This window comes from Microdochium trichocladiopsis, assembly GCF_020744255.1.
Source record: "Microdochium trichocladiopsis strain MPI-CAGE-CH-0230 chromosome Unknown B0I36scaffold_1, whole genome shotgun sequence".
Lineage (NCBI taxonomy): Eukaryota > Fungi > Ascomycota > Sordariomycetes > Xylariales > Microdochiaceae > Microdochium > Microdochium trichocladiopsis.
The window spans coordinates 1,188,397-1,206,549 of record NW_025763544.1 but is presented as its reverse complement, the minus strand read 5'-3'; the positions used below and the strand labels follow the sequence as shown (position 1 = coordinate 1,206,549).

Here is an 18,153-nt window from a genome sequence, read left to right as displayed (position 1 = left end):
TCGCAGTGCCTTTTGTCAGGTGAGGTTAACAGTGCAGGGCAAAGATCAAGCTTCCACGAATGGCAATGAGCTTCCCTGTATGCAGGAGTGACGACTACCCCTGCTCGCCTGCCATCCCACGCCACGCTGCTCAAGTAGCAATACCAGAAATCATAACAAATTCCCCGCTTCAGCACGCAGCGCCATACTCGAGGCTAATGCCCTTGGGGCTAGAATGGCATTGTGTCGGAGGGGTATGGCGAAATGACTCGGGGCTACTCCGTGAGAATCAGGACTTCCAAAAGGCCGTGTTCCGCTCCATGGTCGAGGGTGGCTCAAAATAGTATTATCGTGCTGCCTGCAGTGTGACGAGCAATAGTAAGAGCGATGACTTCAATTCATGGGGGCCAGCAGAGTACGCATTGCTGACACAACTTTGGGGTAACCATGTCCCGCAACACTAAGACGAACCTTGAGTCCCCGGCCCGAGCCATCAGCTGAGTTTTGTGCTGACGGGCTCTTCTAGAGAAGACGCCTTTTCAATCTTCGTGGAGTCTGGGCATGGAAATGAAGCTCTCGTGACCACTGCTGTCCTGGGGCGTCTGCACGAGACGAGAATGTTCGGCTTTGAGGCACTTGGCGGCGGCGCCTCTCCTACGACCTTTCCATTTTTCCCGACCCCTTTTGACGATGTCGGCGCCCGAACAATGCAGCAGCCGGGCCGGCGATCAAGTCCAACCTGTCATCGAGGATCTGAGGGTTCCGCGGCCGCCGAACGGGGGGCCACCAGGCGGGAGATGGTGGTGTAGCCACACACCTGGCTGGGGTGCTGACAGGTCGTGGTCGGGGAAATTGCAGCGCCCATCTGAACACGCTCTGATGGAGTTAGGACGGGCAAGTGTTGGTGTTGGGGTACTAGTACTTGGTGGGGAGGCTGCGAGGCCCGCTCTATCCCGGCCCCGCCCAGGATCTGCCCCAATGCTTTTCAGAGGCGGTGTCGGCCCTGTTGCGGGAGCCCTGCAGGATGCCCCTCTACCCTTGTCCAGGTCCGGGAGCAAGCTTGGTGCCTCGTTGAGTTTCCTGGGACGACAATGGCTTGCCCCGACGTTGGCGACCATGGACGGCACAGGTACAGTACCTGTTCAGGACCTCGCCTTCTCCACAGCGAGGTACCTTGGAGTCGAGGGCATAGACAATGCTGAGTGTAGCTGCTAGGGGTGCGGGACCGCCACCCCTCCTTCCTGCATCGCTCCGTCAAACAATAGGATAGACACCCAAGACACGCACCCCCTCGCTCCGGTTTTTCCAGTGAGTAAACCCAAAAAAGTTGGTAGATCTTGTTGTGCTGCTGAGCTCGTCCGCCGAGTGTCTGCTACGCCCAGCCATCCTGGCGCTCGCCCCGTGTGAGTCTGCCCCTGCTTGTCGCCTGGTTGTTCGCTCGTCAGCACCCGCCCAATGCTGGCCAGCCCCATCCTTCCCATCAGCATCCCACTTCAAAGCGAAGACGGACCCTTTGTGCTCACTTCTCCTCCTCTCCCACAGTCTCCATCTCGCCATAACACTCACCACCTCCATACTCTCTTGCCCGTGGCAGCAGTTCGTTCTGTTTTCTCCATTGCACAGGTCGAATTCGAGTAGGACATCACCTGGTAAGTCTTCACAAATCACTCCGCCCTGAATGTGGGATATTGCTGCTTGAGACGGTGCCAGCCATTGCTTCTTCAGGGCGACAGCTGCTTCAAACTGCCGAGTGCTCAACAACAGTTGGACTGCCAGCGCCGCCAAAGCACCAAGTTCGAGCGGACTAGCAATTGGGCGCCCAGAGCTTCCAAGGCGAGAAAGCTTCATGCCTCAAGGAGCAGACGCCTCTGAGCAAGACGGAGACTGAAATCAAGAGCAAGGAAGGAGAGCTAACAGGGCAGTTCCTACAGGTTCTAGCTCAAAAAACAAAAGCAGAGCGTAAACTTCACTTCTACAAGTCGATCGCAGGATTCCCCAGAGGCCTTAATTCAAAATGTCTGCCAAAGCGATCTACGAGGCCGACGGCAAGGCCATCATCAACTACCACCTCACAAGAGCTCCTGTGATCAAGCCCACTCCTCTTCCCAAGTCCACGACACACAATGCCCCTCCCCGGTTGGCGTCTTTGAGCTTCCCTGAGGATGCCAACGTCAACGCTGTCCTCGACCAGGCTGAGATTACCTACCCGTGGCTGCTTCACGAGGGTGCTCGCTTTGTCGCCAAGCCCGATCAACTGATCAAGCGCCGTGGCAAGAGCGGCCTCCTCGCCCTGAACAAGCCCTGGGCCGAGGCCAAGGCCTGGATCGCCGAGCGCGCCGGCAAGGTCCAGAAGGTCGAGCACACCCAGGGTGTTCTCCGCCAATTCCTGGTTGAGCCATTCGTTCCCCACCCTCAAGACACTGAGTACTACATCAACATCAACTCTGTCCGCGATGTAAGTTGCTACTCCTGCGGACCTCATGGTCCGAGCGATTACCACCTCCTAGCTAGTTTTGAACTGGCTCGTCTCGAACGGGGGCGCCGAGCGAGAAGTCAGACCGGCCGCCATGGCGTTGGCTGCGATGACCTGCTGTTCTCTTTCGGTTTATGGCTTGAGAATATCTTGCTGACTCGCGGCACCATAGGGCGACTGGATTCTGTTCACCCACGAGGGTGGTGTCGATGTCGGTGATGTCGACGAGAAGGCTGAGAAGCTCCTCATTCCTGTGGACCTGGCCGAGTTCCCCTCCAACGAGGAGATTGCCGCCACCCTTCTGAAGAACGTCCCCAAGGGCGTCCACAACGTCCTGGTCGACTTCATTTCGCGTCTGTACGCCGTCTACGTCGACTGCCAGTTCACATACCTCGAGATCAACCCCCTCGTTGTTATCCCCAACGCCGATGCCACCTCGGCCGAGGTTTACTTCCTGGATCTGGCTGCCAAGCTTGATCAGACTGCCGACTTCGAGTGCGGTGTCAAGTGGGCTATCGCGCGCTCGCCCGCCAACCTCGGCATCACTGCTGTCGCCTCCGACAAGATCAGCATCGACGCTGGCCCGCCGATCGAGTTCCCTGCTCCTTTTGGCCGTGAGCTGTCCAAGGAGGAGGCTTACATTGCCGAGCTGGACGCCAAGACTGGTGCTTCGCTCAAGCTGACCGTCCTGAACCAGAATGGGCGCATCTGGACTCTCGTGGCCGGTGGCGGTGCCTCGGTCGTCTACGCCGATGCCATTGCTTCTGCCGGCTTCGCTGACGAGCTTGCCAACTACGGCGAGTACTCTGGTGCCCCTACGGAGTCCCAGACCTTCTACTACGCCAAGACCGTGCTGGACCTCATGATCCGCGCTCCTCAGCACCCCAAGGGCAAGGTTCTCTTCATTGGCGGCGGTATTGCCAACTTCACCAACGTTGCGTCTACATTCAAGGGTGTCATCCGGGCGCTGCGCGAGGTCGCCCCTCTGCTCGTTGAGCACAATGTCCAGATTTGGGTCCGCCGTGCTGGTCCCAACTACCAGGAAGGCCTCAAGAACATGCGGGCTGCTATCCAGGAGCTCGGCCTCCAGGGCAAGGTTTTCGGCCCTGAGATGCACGTCTCTGGAATTGTGCCCCTCGCTCTGATCCCCGGCAAGTGGGAGGCGAGCAAGCTCCAGGAGTGGTCTGGCTAAAGGATTGTAATTTTTGGGACGGCATGACGAGGCGTTTGACAGGTTTTAAGTTTGAGGGCATGGTCAGCAAAGGAAGTGCCACCCAGATATTGTACGTTGAGATGGTAGATACTCTTCGAGGACGCGCCAGCCTTCTCGAGGTGGTCTGAAGCTGGCACGATAATGGCCAGTATGAGTGGGTAGCATGACCTGTACGGAGGCACGAACTCGATATGAGGCAATAGACTGACTTTGACATACCCCAAAAATGTTGATCTGTGATTTGTTACGCGATTGGTGTGCACAGCCTTTCTTTCAAGTCTCATGTTAGGGCAGACAAATGTTGGACTTGGGTGACCCCAGTGGCCGTTATCTTTCCCTGCCAATCAAGTGTTTCGACGTGTTGGTCATTTCGCAGTGGAAGCATTGGGATTTCCGAACCCCTGGATTAGACCCTGACTTCTCCTTAGTGTACGCAGGCAAGATGGGTAAGTTTGCCAAGTCTGGAACATGAGGCTTGGAACCTGCGTACAAGGACGCACGACCACGTCCCACAGTGGAGAAGTAAAGTGAGACGGAATTCGGTAAAGGGAAACCCGAATCCCAGAATTGCTCAGCTGTAGAGTCATCGCTTGTTAGGCAGATGCCAAAGTACGACGATTTTGTGTATATAAATAAAGGGAACAATTGCTTTTGCATTGAAAGACTTGAAGAGTTGTGATTGTTCGTGGTAGATCTGCTGACAACGTGCCTGATTGGGGTGTGTGTGGTGCTCTGCGACAATCATACAATCTCACGCTGCTACAACTTGATTCTTTAAGTGGGCTGGCTTTCGGCGACCAAAAAGCGCTTCCACTTGACCCATTTGGCGTCTCACAAGCACCGCAGGGAATAAACGCAGCAAGCGAACGAAAGTAGCTCAGAGCTCTCTCTCTCTCTTTGCGGATCCCAAGTGCCATTCCCCTTCATATCTTCAACAACAACCGCGTCATAAAGACATCTATCTCACAAGGATGAAGCTCTACAAGATTGCTATCCTGGGTGTAAGCCGCCAACACAACCCCATAAACATGCCCTTGCAACACAAAGGAATCATAGAAGGCGCCCCCATGCTGACAATATCACGTTGCTTCCTTTGCCCTAAACACAGCCCAGAGGTAGCGTCGGCCGCGCCGTCATAGCAGAGCTTCTCAAAGATGGCCCTGACCGCTTTGAAATCACGGCCATTACTCGCCCGGGCAACACATACACAGCCCCTGACACCACCGCCGCCGCCACAAACATAGCCACGAAACAAGCAGACTTCACCTCCCTCGACTCCCTGACTGCCGCATTCGCAGGCCAGGACGCGGTGGTCAACTGCATCTCGGGCTCGGCGACCCAGTACGACCCTTCCAAGCTCATCATCGACGCGGCGCTCGCCGCGGGGTCGGTGCGCTTCTTCCTGGCCAACGAGTTTGTGGGCAACATCCAGGCCGAGCAGTACCGCCGCCTGCCGGAGCAGTTTGTCGGCGGCAAGGTGAGGATCCGGAAGTACCTGGAGGGCCTGGCTGCGGAGGGCAAGATCGACTGGTCTGCGATCAGCGGTGGGCCGTTTTTTGACATGTGTAAGTGTTTTTTTTTTTTGGCCCCCAATATCAGTCAAGCTCTCCTTGCACGGCTCAAAACTTCCCAGTTTTCGACAACCTGGGCCTTGACAACGACAACAATAACTGACGAGGGGGGAGCAACAGGGCTCATGAAAGGACCTGCGGGGTTCGACATCAAGAACCGCCGCGCCCGGATCTACGGCGCCGGCGCGATCAAGCTGTGCTGGACGCCTCTGCCTATGATGGCGCGGGGCGTGGCCAACATGCTGCGGTGGTACGGGGATGACGATGAGAGTGGCGGGAAGAGAGACACCAGCGGGTTCGTCAACAAGGGCATTCTTGTCAACGGCGTGCGCGGGCTTTCCCAGAACGCGATCCTCGCGGTGCTGGAGGACATGTTTGCTCCGACAACCACCATCAGCACCACCACAGACGGTAGTGGCGGCCACGACGCGGAAGCCGCACGAGGCAAAGTCTTCGAGGTTACGCACGTCGACATCGCAAAGATCAACGCCAATGCCAGGATCGCCCTGGAGCGCGGGGAGGCCGCGAAAGCGATGAAGGGCCTCGGCATTAGCAACCAGTTCTACGAGGGCGACCATGCGGGTGACTTTACACACTTGTGTAGCAACGAGGCCGTCGGGGTGGAGAGCGTCTCGGTGGAACAGGCTGTCAGGGATGCGGTTGCGGCGTACGGGGAGGACTGTGATATTGTGGAGGGCATGTACTTCATCGAGCCTTGTGAGGTTTGATACGAGAGGTCTTGCGCAATGGGATTCGGAGTTAGCGGCGGGATGGATAAAGTGTCAGGACAGATTGTTACCATGGGATCAAATTGTTTTCGACTGCAGTTTCTCGAAAAATATCGTTGGGAAACACAACTAGAATAAAACATATCTGAGAAGCAAGCTTCTGCGTTACTTCCGAATCAAATCACCAGGTCCCGTCACAGTTCAACAGGTGCGAACACTGAGATGTAAAGCTGCCCAAGACGGCCACGGTTAAATGATCCGTTGTCAATAATTCAAGATGGGTGACTGCCTGAGTGACGTTTGACGAAGTCGTGTGATGGTATCATGAAAACCCTCTATATACCTGGGAACCCAATGCAAAAGATCGCTTGCTATATAATTATATGCTCAGACTATATCTGCCAACATCACTCACCCTAGCCGTAGTGCACATGCTACTAATTCCTTCTTAACCGACTCATCGTGAGGTAAATATACCTCCGCGACCCTCAGCAACTTCCTCGCTTGCGCCTTATCCTGCAATGCCTTGTACCCGAGTGCCGTCCGGTAGTACACTTTGCCCATCTGCACCGCCGCGGGAAAGGTAAGCATGGCCTCATCCTGCGGCGGGACATCCCATTGATCCTCCAGGGGTCCCAGCACGCCCTGCCTAATGGCGATGATGGTCCGCATCCCCCAGAAGATAAGCTCCTCCCAGTCCTCCAGCTTGAGGAAGACCAGGCACGTGTTCGCCACGAGCTGCACCCGCAGGTTCAACCTCTCCAGCCGCCCGTCCTTGTCACGCCAGGGCTCCTGCGTCATGCGCTGTGCAAAGAACGCCTCGGCGTGCACGTGCCGCTGGCGACCCCTGATGACTATGTGTATCGCCTCCCAGGCCTCGTTGTATATCCTTAGGGCCTCGTGGTATTTGCCCTGCTTGAGGGCCTCGTTGCCCTCCGCCTTGAGCCTCGTGGCCTCGCTCAGGCAGTGCTCTGGAGGCGGCGTAGGCACAGCTTGCGCCGCACGCAGCTCGCTGTCGATTGACGCCAAAGGCGTCGGCTCACCCGTCAGCGTGAGCTGCCTCAATCCCTTGACCATGGCGAATGGCATGAGGAGCTTCCGCTGCAGCCACTTGGGCATGAGCTTCTCCTCGTAGTCAAGCGCATAGGGGTCGCGCAGGTGCAGCTTGAGGCTGAGGAAATGATTCAGCCCTGGATTTGAGAGGTTCGAGTAGAACCAGGTGCGAGTGAACTTGTCGAGGTCGTCGAGGAGGATGACGAAATGCGCGGTCTCGGTCTCGTCGAGGGACATCTGAGGCGGGGCCTCGATGCGGACGCTGAGGCTGTGGCCGGTGAAGCGCTTGGCCTGCTGGCCCTTTATGAGAATGGGAACATGGCCCTCGATGGCGACGTGCTCCTGCGCCTCGGGCCAGGGAGTCTCTATGCGGACGAAGATGTTGAGGTCGCGGAAGATGCGCCGGGCCTCATAGTAGATCTGCTGGTTGAGGCGATAGAGGACGAGCGAGTCGCTGTAGTTGTAGTCGTTGTAGTCGTTTGGATCGTAGACGCGATTGGCGTCCGGGTTGAGCAGGAGGCGGTAGACCTGCTCCCGGATCTCGGGCGGGAGCGAGAGCAGTGTTGGCCTGTGCCCCGCAGCCATGTTGTCGGACGGAGAGTGCAACTGGACGCCCCCGTGGCGACGGCCTGGAGTTGTCTCGTCGGCGCAAGGGAGGTGGTGTTCTGGAGATGGCGTGCTCGAGGGGCCGGCACAGCCGGAGGTATCGTTGTGTCAGCGGAGCTGACGGCGCAAGCAAGTTAGTTGTGGACGCAGCAGGTGGGGGGACGAGATGATGCCTCGGAGGCTGCTTCCACAACAGGCCGGCGGCGATGGAGTTGGCCCACTCCAGCTTCCGCGGTGGGATCGCAAGGGCGCGGCGTCCAGCTCAATGGAAGTACCTAGGTACGTTGACAGTACCGTAGTCGCATAACACAGGCCCAACAAGACACGATACTTCCCGCTCAACGTCAGCAGGCTTAAAGGTGTAAGTCTGGTTGGACCCGTCATTTCCGCACTCTTCAGCTGCCACTACAGGTTGGTCGAATAGACATGCCGTGCCATGGTAGCTGTCGAATTACGGCAGGAGAGCCTCTCAAGCTTCCAACCTTCAGTTCAGGGAGGCCCACATTAGACAAAGAAACAGCCAATCAATTAACACGACTTCATACGCTTTCTGGGCCGGAGGTAGAGTCCTCAAAGCTTGAGCGCAGAAGGACTTCCCCACCTTGAAATCGTGGTTAGTGCAAATCCCTACACTCCACCATGTCCCATCTACACAGCACCATGTCGTCCACCCGGGGCAGATTGGACCTCTGTCGCATGCCGTCATGACACAGAGAGGCGAGGGCACTGTCCTGCGAGACCACAAGAAAGATCGTTCCAAACGCAAACCAGCGTCACAGAACCCAGTCGAAGCGGCGGTGTTAACATGGCGGGCCTCGCTGCCCACGGGTGCTGTGCATGACGCAGAGCATGCGGCACCCATCTCCTCCGCCACGCTTATAGCTCAGGCTCCTAAGCGATGGACCGTCTACGAGCCAATGATCCTTCTGCCCACTGGGTCGTTTTCGTCAGCAGCATGGGCCGAGCTACTCAAATACGCCGGGCAGCAACAGGGGAGATTGCTGCAAGACCTATGGTGCCTCATACTCGCCGAGATTACTCGCAAGACCGGCGCAAAGCAGCCACTTACGCACCTTGCGATCAACGAGGGCATCCCTTTGGTCCGTGACGAGGATGAGCATCAGCACCAAGACTCGAAGGACAACATACTCCGCAGCCCTACCGGGTTGGCGATGCTGCATGGGGACTTTGGCCCAGCATCAACTCAGGCAGGTGACAATGATGAGTGCGGCCATGGCCAGCAATCCGGCAATGTTACCGACGAGGACTTCCAGAATGCCTTCTGGGTGTCCACCAAGCAGAACGGGATATGCCAGACCTGGGCGCCGCGCTGGACAATGTTTAGCAGGGGCAACATCAAGGAGAAGGCCAGACTTCTAGACTTCCATACGCCGAAGATCGATCATCCCAATGCCACAGGCATATCACCACCTCAACAACAGCAGGACAGCTCTTCGGGCAAAACTACGCAGAGCTCCACCACGCCCATGGCGAGAACCATCACGAAGCAAAAACTGCAAGATTCCTACGCGGTCGACATGTACGCCGGCATCGGCTACTTTGTCTTTTCCTATGCACGACTCGGCCTGCGCGTGCTGTGCTGGGAGCTGAACCCGTGGAGCGTCGAAGGCTTGCGCCGAGGCGCCGAGGCGAACGGCTGGAGCGTGCGCATTATCCGCAGTGTGGGTGAGCTTGCGCGGCCGACGGGGGAACTCGTACATCGCAGAGCTCCAAGTCAGCAAGCCACGCACGTGCCGGCCGCCAAGGGTCGGAGGAATGTGAGCAGTAAGGAAGAAGCGCAGATTGTGGTCTTCTTGGAGGACAATATCCACGCGGCTCGGCGGATCGCGGAGCTCAGAGCCGCCTGGACGAATCAGGATAATGACACAGACGACCCCCTTGAGATACTGCATGTCAACGGCGGTCTGTTACCCGTAAGTACGGGCTCGTGGGCTGGGGCATGGGACATAACATGTCCAAGCCGAGACGCTTGGCTGCATCTCCACGAGAATGTCGGTGTTGCGGACATTGAGCGGCGGAAGGGCGAGATCGAGCGGTGGTTCCGGGATTACCAGGATCAGCAGCAGCAACAGAAGGCTGGTGGAGATGTGGGAAGTGCAGGTCGGCGAAGCGCTCGTGTCGAGCATGTCGAGCTCGTCAAGACGTTTGCACCCGGAGTATGGCATTGTGTGTTCGACGTCTATGCGACGAGCAGAAAGGCCGATACTGGCGAAAGTTGACGATATGTCGTTCACTGCCTCGTTGACCTGCCTAGGACAGACAGAGTGTTTGTAGGCTGCTGAATTGCAAAGCTCACACCTTTCTGACAGGCAACATATGCTCGAATCGTCCAATCATTGCGACATTACTATATCCAAGACAACGCTCAATATGTACGCCATTACCTCTAGACATTTCATCATGCACGTTCCAACGTTTCGTCCGAGAAATGCTCAGCCACCCCTCCGGAACTTGCTCGGGATGTTCTCCTCCACAATAGCCATGCGGTTCAGCTTCTCGAGGCGCTCCTCCGCCGCCTCCATCTCCTCGTGTTTCTTGAAATGCTCAATATCCTCTGGATGCGTGAGGTCCTCGATCGTGGTGTCGTCCCCGTGGTACTTTTCCCAGTGGTGGATCTCGTACTCGTACTCGTCGTCGCCGTGGTGGCCCGGCCCCGTCGCCATGTCGGGCAGCGTCTTGCCGGACTTTATGAACTGCACAAACTCGTCGCGCGTGACGGTGCCGTCCCGGTTCGCGTCCAGCATGCCCATCAGGTGCGCCTGGATCTCGTCGCGGCGGGACTGGGTGATGTCGCGGTTCGACTCGTCCTCGAGGCCGTAGGTGCGCAGGATCTCGGAGGGCTCCCACCGCCCGTTGGAGTCGAAGTCGTGGAGCATGAAGAAGGACTCTGGGTCGAAGGACTGCATGTGGTGTTCCTCTGTAACATGCGGGGTGTGTCAGCGGACAAGAAAGGCTGAGGACAGGGACAGCAGGTTCCTGGGTGACGTACCAGCCATATGGACAGTCATCCAGTCTGCATCGGCGCCGACCATGGGCTTCTGGGAGCCGCTATGGTCGCCGTGGGCCAGCGCGACAGAAAAGAGGCCGGCTGTGGTTATTATTGAGGCGCGCATGTTGAGGATTGGCCCTGTGGTGGTGGTAGTCGGTTCCGATTGGGTGGCGGATACAAGTGCGCACAAGTCTCAGATATCTTGCGCGACAAGCACGGGAGAAAGAAACTACTAGACTAGATAGTCAAGGTAGGGGAGAGACTCATTGAGGATTGCACGTGGCATGTGCAACGGGCGTCGAGTAAGCTGATTGCGGGCGAGGAATATCGTGGCCAACGTGGGGTTCAGGGGCGCAAGTGGCAATAAGCTAGCGGCTGTCCGGGGAACGGTGGGCCAGGGGAGACATGCAGGCACGTCACTCACTGCCGTCTGGGCGCCTAGACCAGGGGCACGTCGCCTAGAGCTACCGAAGACAAGCGTACCGAAGATCGACAGCTCCAGGTCACGATTTCATGATCCAGCATTTCCCAACCAGCATCAGCCAGCCACCACGACAGACCAAACCAACTCTGCAGCACCCCTCTGGCCGCCTTGCAAGCACCACGCTCGGTTACCTACATCCACAATGAGCCGCGCCGTGGAGGCCAACCTCCTGTCGCTGCTCCCCACGCAGTCGGAGAACCTGCCAAAACCTCTTGTTGATCTCGCCTCGTCCCTCTTCGCCCAATCCAAACACAACAGCACTCTCAAGCAGGACGAGGAGATCGCCCGATCCTACGCCTGTTGCCACATTGCCTGCGAGCGCCTCAAGATCTCCCTCAACCTGCCCGACATCCAACCTCGCCCGCCGATCGCGCCCAAGGTGTACAAGCGCGTGTACGCCTACCTCGACAATGTCCTCCCCGCGACGCCCAGCGGCCGCTCCGGACGCATAAGAACGCCGTCCGCGAAGATCAAGGACTCGGGGGTGTTCGGGTCCTCGCCTAGGACGCCCAGCCGGCCCACGCCCACGGCAGCACAGTCGCTCGCACAGTTCCGATCACCGGCCACGGCCAAGAAGGGCGACGACACGCCGACAACCCCGGCTGGGCCAGGACGGCGGCCGGGACGGCCCAGGGGCTCGGCCTCCTCGTTCCCGGCGAAGAGGAAAGCCGGCGGCCAGGACAGTGTGCTGCCCGCGTGGGTCCGCCCGTCGATCCAGCTGATGTGCAAGACGCTCGGCTCGGAGCGGATAGGCAAGACCGTGCTCGCGGGATTGCAGTCCATTGCGGCGCCGCGGGGCCGGGCGTCGACGGACCCCTGGATCACGCAGAACCTCGCGCCTCTCCTGGCTGCGGTGTACTTTCTCGTGACGCTGCAGGTCCAGCACCTGGAGCGCGGGACACCCCCGGATGACAAGGAGTACCGGGAGACGAGGAAGATTATACTGGGCGCGCTGAGCAAGGCGCCGGAAGAAGTGACGGTCAAGGGTATGGACGAGGACGAGTTGTGGATCGGCTGGACGGATGTGGGCTCGAGGGACATTGACGCGGCTGTGGCCAAAGTGGTCGAGAGCGGCTGGCAGGATGGGGAGTGGTTCACGGGGATCAATCAACTTGTTGCGGGCAAGACGGACTCGGCGGCGGCGGCCGCTTCACATCACGTTGTGCCGGGTGCAGATGAGGATGATGGAGATGTCGACATGCATGACCTGCCGCAGGATGAGGGCAAGCTCGCCGAAGCCCTTCACGTGCAGAAGAGCGACACGATGCTGCAGAGCAAGTGGGTGATGACGGACAAGAAACGCAAGGACTACGAGCGGTGGCGAGACGAGATGCTGCAACGGATAGAGGCAGCTGAACATGCCGGTGCTGTACAGGCTATGGAGGCTTGAGGCTGGTTGACTCCATGTCGTACGGCGTGCTCATCAGTGGAAAATTTGATACCCAATTGAGATTCACATACTGTATGGTCTATTTTGGAGCTTGGTTTCCCAGCTTTGCGCCAAGCTTCGACTGCTAGGCGTTCTACAATTGTGGCGTTGCCGTCGCCGAGCTGTCAGCTCCTCAGCTAGAACTGGTTCATGGAGAAATATCACGGTCAGCAAGCCGCTACTGATTCGGATGCGATGGTTCCGTTGAACGGTCGCAGTATTGACGTTCAGCAATTTCCCACGCGTGGCTGTCCAGTCGCGCGAAGCTACGAGACAATGAGAAATCAATAGGGCTTCGACTTATCACACCTGGCGTGAGGATATTCACAATTGTGCTGTTCTTAAATTGTCACTGAGCGAGATCAGTGTCACGAACCTGTCGCGAGATAGCCACGATCCCATTGTCCCAGGCTTGCCTTCCGCACAAAGCTTGTGGCCGTTAGGCAACAAATCTGACCACTGACGGCAGTTCCTATTCCAAGCCATATTCACTTGAACTGAATGGGTAATTCGTTGTTGTGGTGTACAACATCAGAAAGAGTCAATTCTCACTGTCAGCTTGTTCAGAATAGGCTGAACAGGAAGGGAATGTGGAACAGCATTTACCATCAGATTGAGGCCAGCCATATCAAAATGGACTCCAAGATTATTCTCTGCGTTGAACTTTTGAGAATGCACGAAATCCAATGACACCCGTGTCTTTTTCGAAAAGATCTAGCCCGAGACACAGATTTACATGGCATGCTCAAGTCCCGGCCGGCTTTTTGATTTTATTGACCGCGGGGAGAGAAGCAGAGAGCTGTGGTGATTATTCTGAGCAACTGAGCCGCGTCAACTTTGTCCGCCATCGTGCTCAACATCCGATACCCGAGACCCGACTCCATCACCGCGATACCCCAAACCCAGCCCGCAGGCCGCGAGCCGCTGCCAAATATCGGCGTCAGAACAGTCCGTCTGGACAAGGACAACAACGGAATACGTCGTCATGGTCAGTGATTTCAGCGTGCAGCTGCTCCGGCCACCGTCGTCACCGCTGGAGCTCTCGCTGAAGAACTTGCCCAGCTTCACCACGTATGACGCAATGTCCCCTTGATTGTAACCGCCGCTGAAACCGTAGAAGCATTTCCTGTCGCCAGGTTTGGGGGCCACATTGTGCCAGTACACAGAGACTGTCGGAGGACCATCTTGCAAAGAATCTCCGGGTTGGAGGGACTTGACTGTGCGGGACGCGTAGTCGTAGTACCTCCCCTCGACGATAGGAGAGCCAGTGGTCGTCCTTGATATGAAGTTGGCATGTCAGCGCGTCCAAATATTGGACTGTGTAGTGTAGGGTTGTGTCGTTTAGAGTAGCTCTAGAAGAGGCAAAAGGGGAACATACCACGCGTGGCCAGCATGGAAGCTCTTGTTGTCTCGGATCTCTTGCTTCAGCTCCTCTGGCAGCTGGTCCGGGATATCGAACGGGTTGCATCGGCGAATTTCCCAGTCCGAGGGTCTCGTGGACATGGTATGCGCGAACGACGGTACACGGCACGAACTGTGATTAAGACGCGGACAGGCAATTCTGCGTGCAAAGTGTCCCGTGTTTGAATAAGATCCGCGGGTATACAGGTGATAGGAAAGGAAACAGGATAGTTTCCTGTGGTCCTCCTCTCGTGAAAAGTCTGGACTTCGCTCACAGCAACTCTGCCCTATCATGCGAACCGTTCACGTGTCCAGAGCATGGGTATGGGCAGGGTTGCGGATGCCTGCATGGCCTTGGACCAACAGACTTGGCATAGAAGTTCCTGTACAGCCACCACCAAAAAGAACAAAAGGTCCCTTGCAGCGACCAACAACGTTAAGCAAAACCAATGAGACTTCGGAAAATGGGACCCAGCGAGTATGGGACGACCCTTATCTCCAGGAAAGAGTGATGTCGACCTGATATGAAGTATGCAGACGCACTGTTCGTCACACATAAGCGACAGCCAACGGCGCCGATATTGGCAGGTGCTTCCAAATGCATTGTATGTTGGCGGGAAATCTTGAAGTCTTCGGCCCCTCCTCCTTGACGATTGTGGCTTTTCTGTGGCAGCCAGGTAGAGGCTGGCTCGAGGGTTGGATCTATTCAGACTCTCTCCGGCATCTAATGTGTACGAGATGGTACGGTGTTGCATGGGGAACCGGGGGAACACGGCTGTGTCTATATAAGAAGCGACTAGTCTGAATCTTTCGACACCCTCTTCTTCTTCATCAACATCTTCGTCATCAACATCTCCATTCCCAGGACGAAACTGAGCTCGAATAGCTGTCCTTGTAGCATTCCCAGCCTTCCACAACACATAAAATCTCGGACCTCAACTAGTAAAAATGATGGTCAGATCCGCCCTCTTCCCTTCAAGTACACAAAGCTCTTCAGCTTACACCTTCTTGACACCACAGGCTCACACTTCTCCCGCGAGCCTGGCCCTCACCATTTTGGCTCTTTTCGGGTCCTCCATCCTCGCCGCCCCAGTGGCCTCCGACACTGCGATCGACCACCGGCACGAGGAGCGTCAGTTCACCGTCGGCGGGTGGGAGGTCGTGTGCAACAACAACGTCAGCACAATCGGGTGCGTCCGCGACTTTGACACGCGCTGTGAGGGAGAGCGGCTCCGCACCAGCTATTACCCGCTCTGCGGCGTCAATTGCAGGTGCAAGCCCATCCTGATTTGCGAGATCTGTAAAGGGGAAGAAGGTGACGAGGGGGGGAAGACGGAGGCCACGGCTACTACCACTGCTTCGGCTACTACTGATGCTGCTGCTGCCGCGGCGGCGGCGGCGGCTCAGTAGGTACGAGAACTCTCAGCTGTTTCAGAAAATGATGTGGTAGGAGAGAAGACTGGAGTTTCAGTGCCTTTATCACCCAGGAGACTGGTTGGCGGTTTAGACGCTGAATGTGTAAATAGTGTTGCTTATGCAAATTGTAAGGCCGTGGACGTTTAGGCGCTTCGTGTTCGCGCAGGCGTTATCGACTGGAGCCACAGTCCGCTAATTTTCCACAGCGAGTTCTTGATATGAAAACTGAGATTCTTCCTTGTTACAAGCTCTTACTCGGACTAAGTTGCAGAACAAGCCATAGAACGGTATTGCGCTTCAGCGTCGGATCTGGATAAGTGCAATCCGGTTCCCTTGAACAAACTCGCTATGCACAGTGGAGAGTCCGAGCTGATAGCAGTCGCTATAACCACCGATCTGTGCCTGCTTCCCACCGCAATTGATAGCTAGGCGTGGCCTGGTAACAAAAGATCACTTGTTCGCCCCAGAGCTAAGGCTACTACTACCATGGTAAAGTCCGTAGCTACTTATTAATTTGTTCGTTTTCTCAAGGCGCGAAGGCGCTTCAAGGTTGTTTCTGGTTACCCTAAATATGGTACCCCGAGTCTACACAAAGTAACAGCTGAGGGCTTTATTTCTAAGGTCGTCTATATTGGATACTTAAGTAAAGGGAAGTGTCACGGTCCGGCCTCCGGGGGCAATCGTACCCAGCGGGGTCGTTGCGGGATAATGTTTTGATAGGTACGTACTTAGGTAAAGCCGAAGGAATGCTTACTCCGTAACTGTCGGGTCTCTCTGGGGTTGTTGTGTCTGTGGGACGAGTTACTACTTCCAGATGACCTCTGAGTGATTAGGTCAAAATGTGCGGTGGAAGTGGTACTTGAATTGATTGCTGAGGATGAACCGAAATTATTATCTGTCTAGGAAATGTTCCTAACTCAAGACACCTTCTTTTCGGCGTCAGAATTCCTGGATCACAGTGATCCTCCCGATCCTGGATCGCCGTGGCCTTTGTGATCCATAGCCCTTATGTTATCGCCCACACTACCCAACGAAGGCGTAGCCCATAGATTGACGTTCCGGCATGCATGCCCTGCCCTTATCTATGGCCTGATCCTGCCATCTGCTGGTCGGGTGGTTATACTTGGGCTCAAAACACCTTTGATTGGATTTCCCTGGTTAGCTGGGAAAAGTTGTCGGCACAGAGCGGATTTGGGGGCCACCCAGCGTCCCATTCTTTCCGACGACTCGCTGCCTAGGCAGACTGGCAAGGCAGACATGCAGGATGCCCGTCGATATGGATACTCGGTGGGACGGGAGCGGGAAACAAGCGATGGAGGGCACAGCCACCTCCACATGCGCGCCAACTCTAGCGCCCGTGGTGAACGGGCGCGCAAGCAGGGTTCAGGGCGGAATCTGCAGCTGCAATACCGAGCACAGCCCCTTTCTTCTAGAAGGTTTGGAAGCATTCCAGCGACTCTGAGTGGGGGGTAATGCACATCATTTGGCTTGGTATATCATCAGAAGTGGATGCGGATTGTTGGCGAAGTGTGTTATCGTCAGGTGAGGCCAGAGAGCGTTGTCATGTGCCTTCCTTGGAGTGTTTCTTTGGACCAAAGTGACTCACTCACTGTGGGTGGGTGGAGTGCAGTTTGTGTTGTGGTGCTCAGCACTCTTGTCTCGCTTTTCAAGACGAAGGTGGTCGAAAGGACCAGACGAGCTCGACTCGCTACCTGCAGGAGAACAAAGCACGTTGGAGCATGCACGTCAGGAGGAAGAAATCTGGCTCCTCAACATACAATGCAGAAGTGGCATGCTAAGGAAGATGGTGGTGCCTCATGCCTTGAGATACTGCGGGTGTGCAAAATGCAGCTCTGAGTAAGCCAAATTACAACAACGCAGCACGTGAGGTCAGCGTCAGTACGCTACCTAGGTGGTCGCACAAGCATTCCTTTGCCTCTAGTCAAGCTGAGATCGCCGTGTCTCGGCATCTTGTTCGCGGTGCGAGAGTCGACACGACTGCTGCCGATCTCACGGCGCTCCGAGCCGAAGATGTCGGACACGCCGTGCCGGGTTCCGTCTTTGCGGCACTGCTTTACTGGGGAAAGCAGTGCGGCCAGGCCGTGGCCCAATCCGCTGCTGGGCAGCGCTTGGCATGGTGTCGTGGGGTGGCGGAGGGCAGCCCACAGCGCCGTGAAGCCGGGGATGTGTGGGGGGACCTAGAGTAGGGGTCTGTGGTCGGCGACGATGATCAGGGATCACTGAGAAGGAGGAAGGATCCTCGGCCGGCTCCTGGGAGCAGTGACGTTGCGGCAAGTCGACCATTTTGCCGGATTGATGAGCACTTGTGAGGATGAAGAGGCTCGGCAGAAGATGGCTGTCGGCCCCGTTGGCTGCTGCAGGTGGCCAGCTGGAGAATGGCTCAGGCCACAACGGTGCTGTGTAACGGAGCACGCACGCATCACCAGGTGGGCCGGGTCTCGAGGTCACATGAGACGAGACAGCGCCCAACTGAGTGACTCTGCTTCTGCACCTTTGTGATCGCCGTCGGTGACCAGAAACAGCCTGGAGCACTTCCATGCCTCGAGATATTGCGGTTATGACAGACAGGCAAACAACTGGAAGCAGCCTTGGCTCTGGAACCAACAGCTGCCACCACGTCACGCGCTGACTTGCGGGAAACCGGCACAGGCGGATGACGCGGCGGGTGGGGTCCGTTTGCACTTCGAGCAGTGGAGCCCCGGGTTACTAATGGCTAGTGGCCGCCGGGCTGGAAGGTGCCAGGCCAGAGGAAACAGGCGGGGCCCGGCA

General features: G+C 56.7%; 8 protein-coding genes across 8 annotated transcripts; 4 read left to right on the top strand and 4 right to left on the bottom strand.

Annotated features, from left to right (window-relative positions):
- The first annotated feature begins 1,837 nt into the window (after window positions 1-1,837).
- Window positions 1,838-3,994, top strand: B0I36DRAFT_3815 (uncharacterized protein). Its single transcript, XM_046160865.1, has 2 exons — window positions 1,838-2,434; window positions 2,625-3,994. The coding sequence occupies exons 1-2, from the start codon at window positions 1,994-1,996 to the stop codon at window positions 3,642-3,644; spliced, it is 1,461 nt and encodes a 486-aa protein (XP_046018007.1). The 5' UTR covers window positions 1,838-1,993; the 3' UTR covers window positions 3,645-3,994.
- Window positions 3,995-4,346: 352 nt separating this feature from the next.
- B0I36DRAFT_379035 (uncharacterized protein) lies at window positions 4,347-6,180 on the top strand. Its single transcript, XM_046160747.1, has 3 exons — window positions 4,347-4,666; window positions 4,774-5,230; window positions 5,357-6,180. The coding sequence occupies exons 1-3, from the start codon at window positions 4,637-4,639 to the stop codon at window positions 5,962-5,964; spliced, it is 1,095 nt and encodes a 364-aa protein (XP_046018006.1). The 5' UTR covers window positions 4,347-4,636; the 3' UTR covers window positions 5,965-6,180.
- A 17-nt stretch (window positions 6,181-6,197) lies between these two features.
- Window positions 6,198-8,039, bottom strand: B0I36DRAFT_309659 (uncharacterized protein). The gene has a single exon (XM_046152165.1). The coding sequence runs from the start codon at window positions 7,600-7,602 to the stop codon at window positions 6,376-6,378; it is 1,227 nt and encodes a 408-aa protein (XP_046018005.1). The 5' UTR covers window positions 7,603-8,039; the 3' UTR covers window positions 6,198-6,375.
- Window positions 8,040-8,255: 216 nt separating this feature from the next.
- Window positions 8,256-9,956, top strand: B0I36DRAFT_309658 (S-adenosyl-L-methionine-dependent methyltransferase). Its single transcript, XM_046152164.1, has one exon. It carries the CDS (start codon window positions 8,328-8,330, stop codon window positions 9,861-9,863), a length of 1,536 nt encoding a protein of 511 aa, XP_046018004.1. The 5' UTR covers window positions 8,256-8,327; the 3' UTR covers window positions 9,864-9,956.
- B0I36DRAFT_309656 (uncharacterized protein) lies at window positions 9,957-10,963 on the bottom strand. The gene is made up of 2 exons (XM_046152163.1): window positions 10,634-10,963; window positions 9,957-10,561 (listed from the first exon to the last, which is right to left on the bottom strand). Exons 1-2 carry the CDS (start codon window positions 10,755-10,757, stop codon window positions 10,077-10,079), a joined length of 609 nt encoding a protein of 202 aa, XP_046018003.1. The 5' UTR covers window positions 10,758-10,963; the 3' UTR covers window positions 9,957-10,076.
- Window positions 10,964-11,009: 46 nt separating this feature from the next.
- B0I36DRAFT_3734 (origin recognition complex subunit 6-domain-containing protein) lies at window positions 11,010-12,777 on the top strand. Its single transcript, XM_046160195.1, has one exon. The coding sequence runs from the start codon at window positions 11,260-11,262 to the stop codon at window positions 12,505-12,507; it is 1,248 nt and encodes a 415-aa protein (XP_046018002.1). The 5' UTR covers window positions 11,010-11,259; the 3' UTR covers window positions 12,508-12,777.
- Window positions 12,778-13,377: 600 nt separating this feature from the next.
- B0I36DRAFT_357316 (uncharacterized protein) lies at window positions 13,378-14,049 on the bottom strand (the record flags this gene model as incomplete). The annotated part of the gene is made up of 2 exons (XM_046157781.1): window positions 13,378-13,822; window positions 13,925-14,049. 2 exons carry the CDS (start codon window positions 14,047-14,049, stop codon window positions 13,378-13,380), a joined length of 570 nt encoding a protein of 189 aa, XP_046018001.1.
- Window positions 14,050-17,105: 3,056 nt separating this feature from the next.
- Window positions 17,106-18,152, bottom strand: B0I36DRAFT_3746 (uncharacterized protein). The gene has a single exon (XM_046160288.1). It carries the CDS (start codon window positions 17,920-17,922, stop codon window positions 17,374-17,376), a length of 549 nt encoding a protein of 182 aa, XP_046018000.1. The 5' UTR covers window positions 17,923-18,152; the 3' UTR covers window positions 17,106-17,373.
- Window position 18,153: the final 1 nt, after the last annotated feature.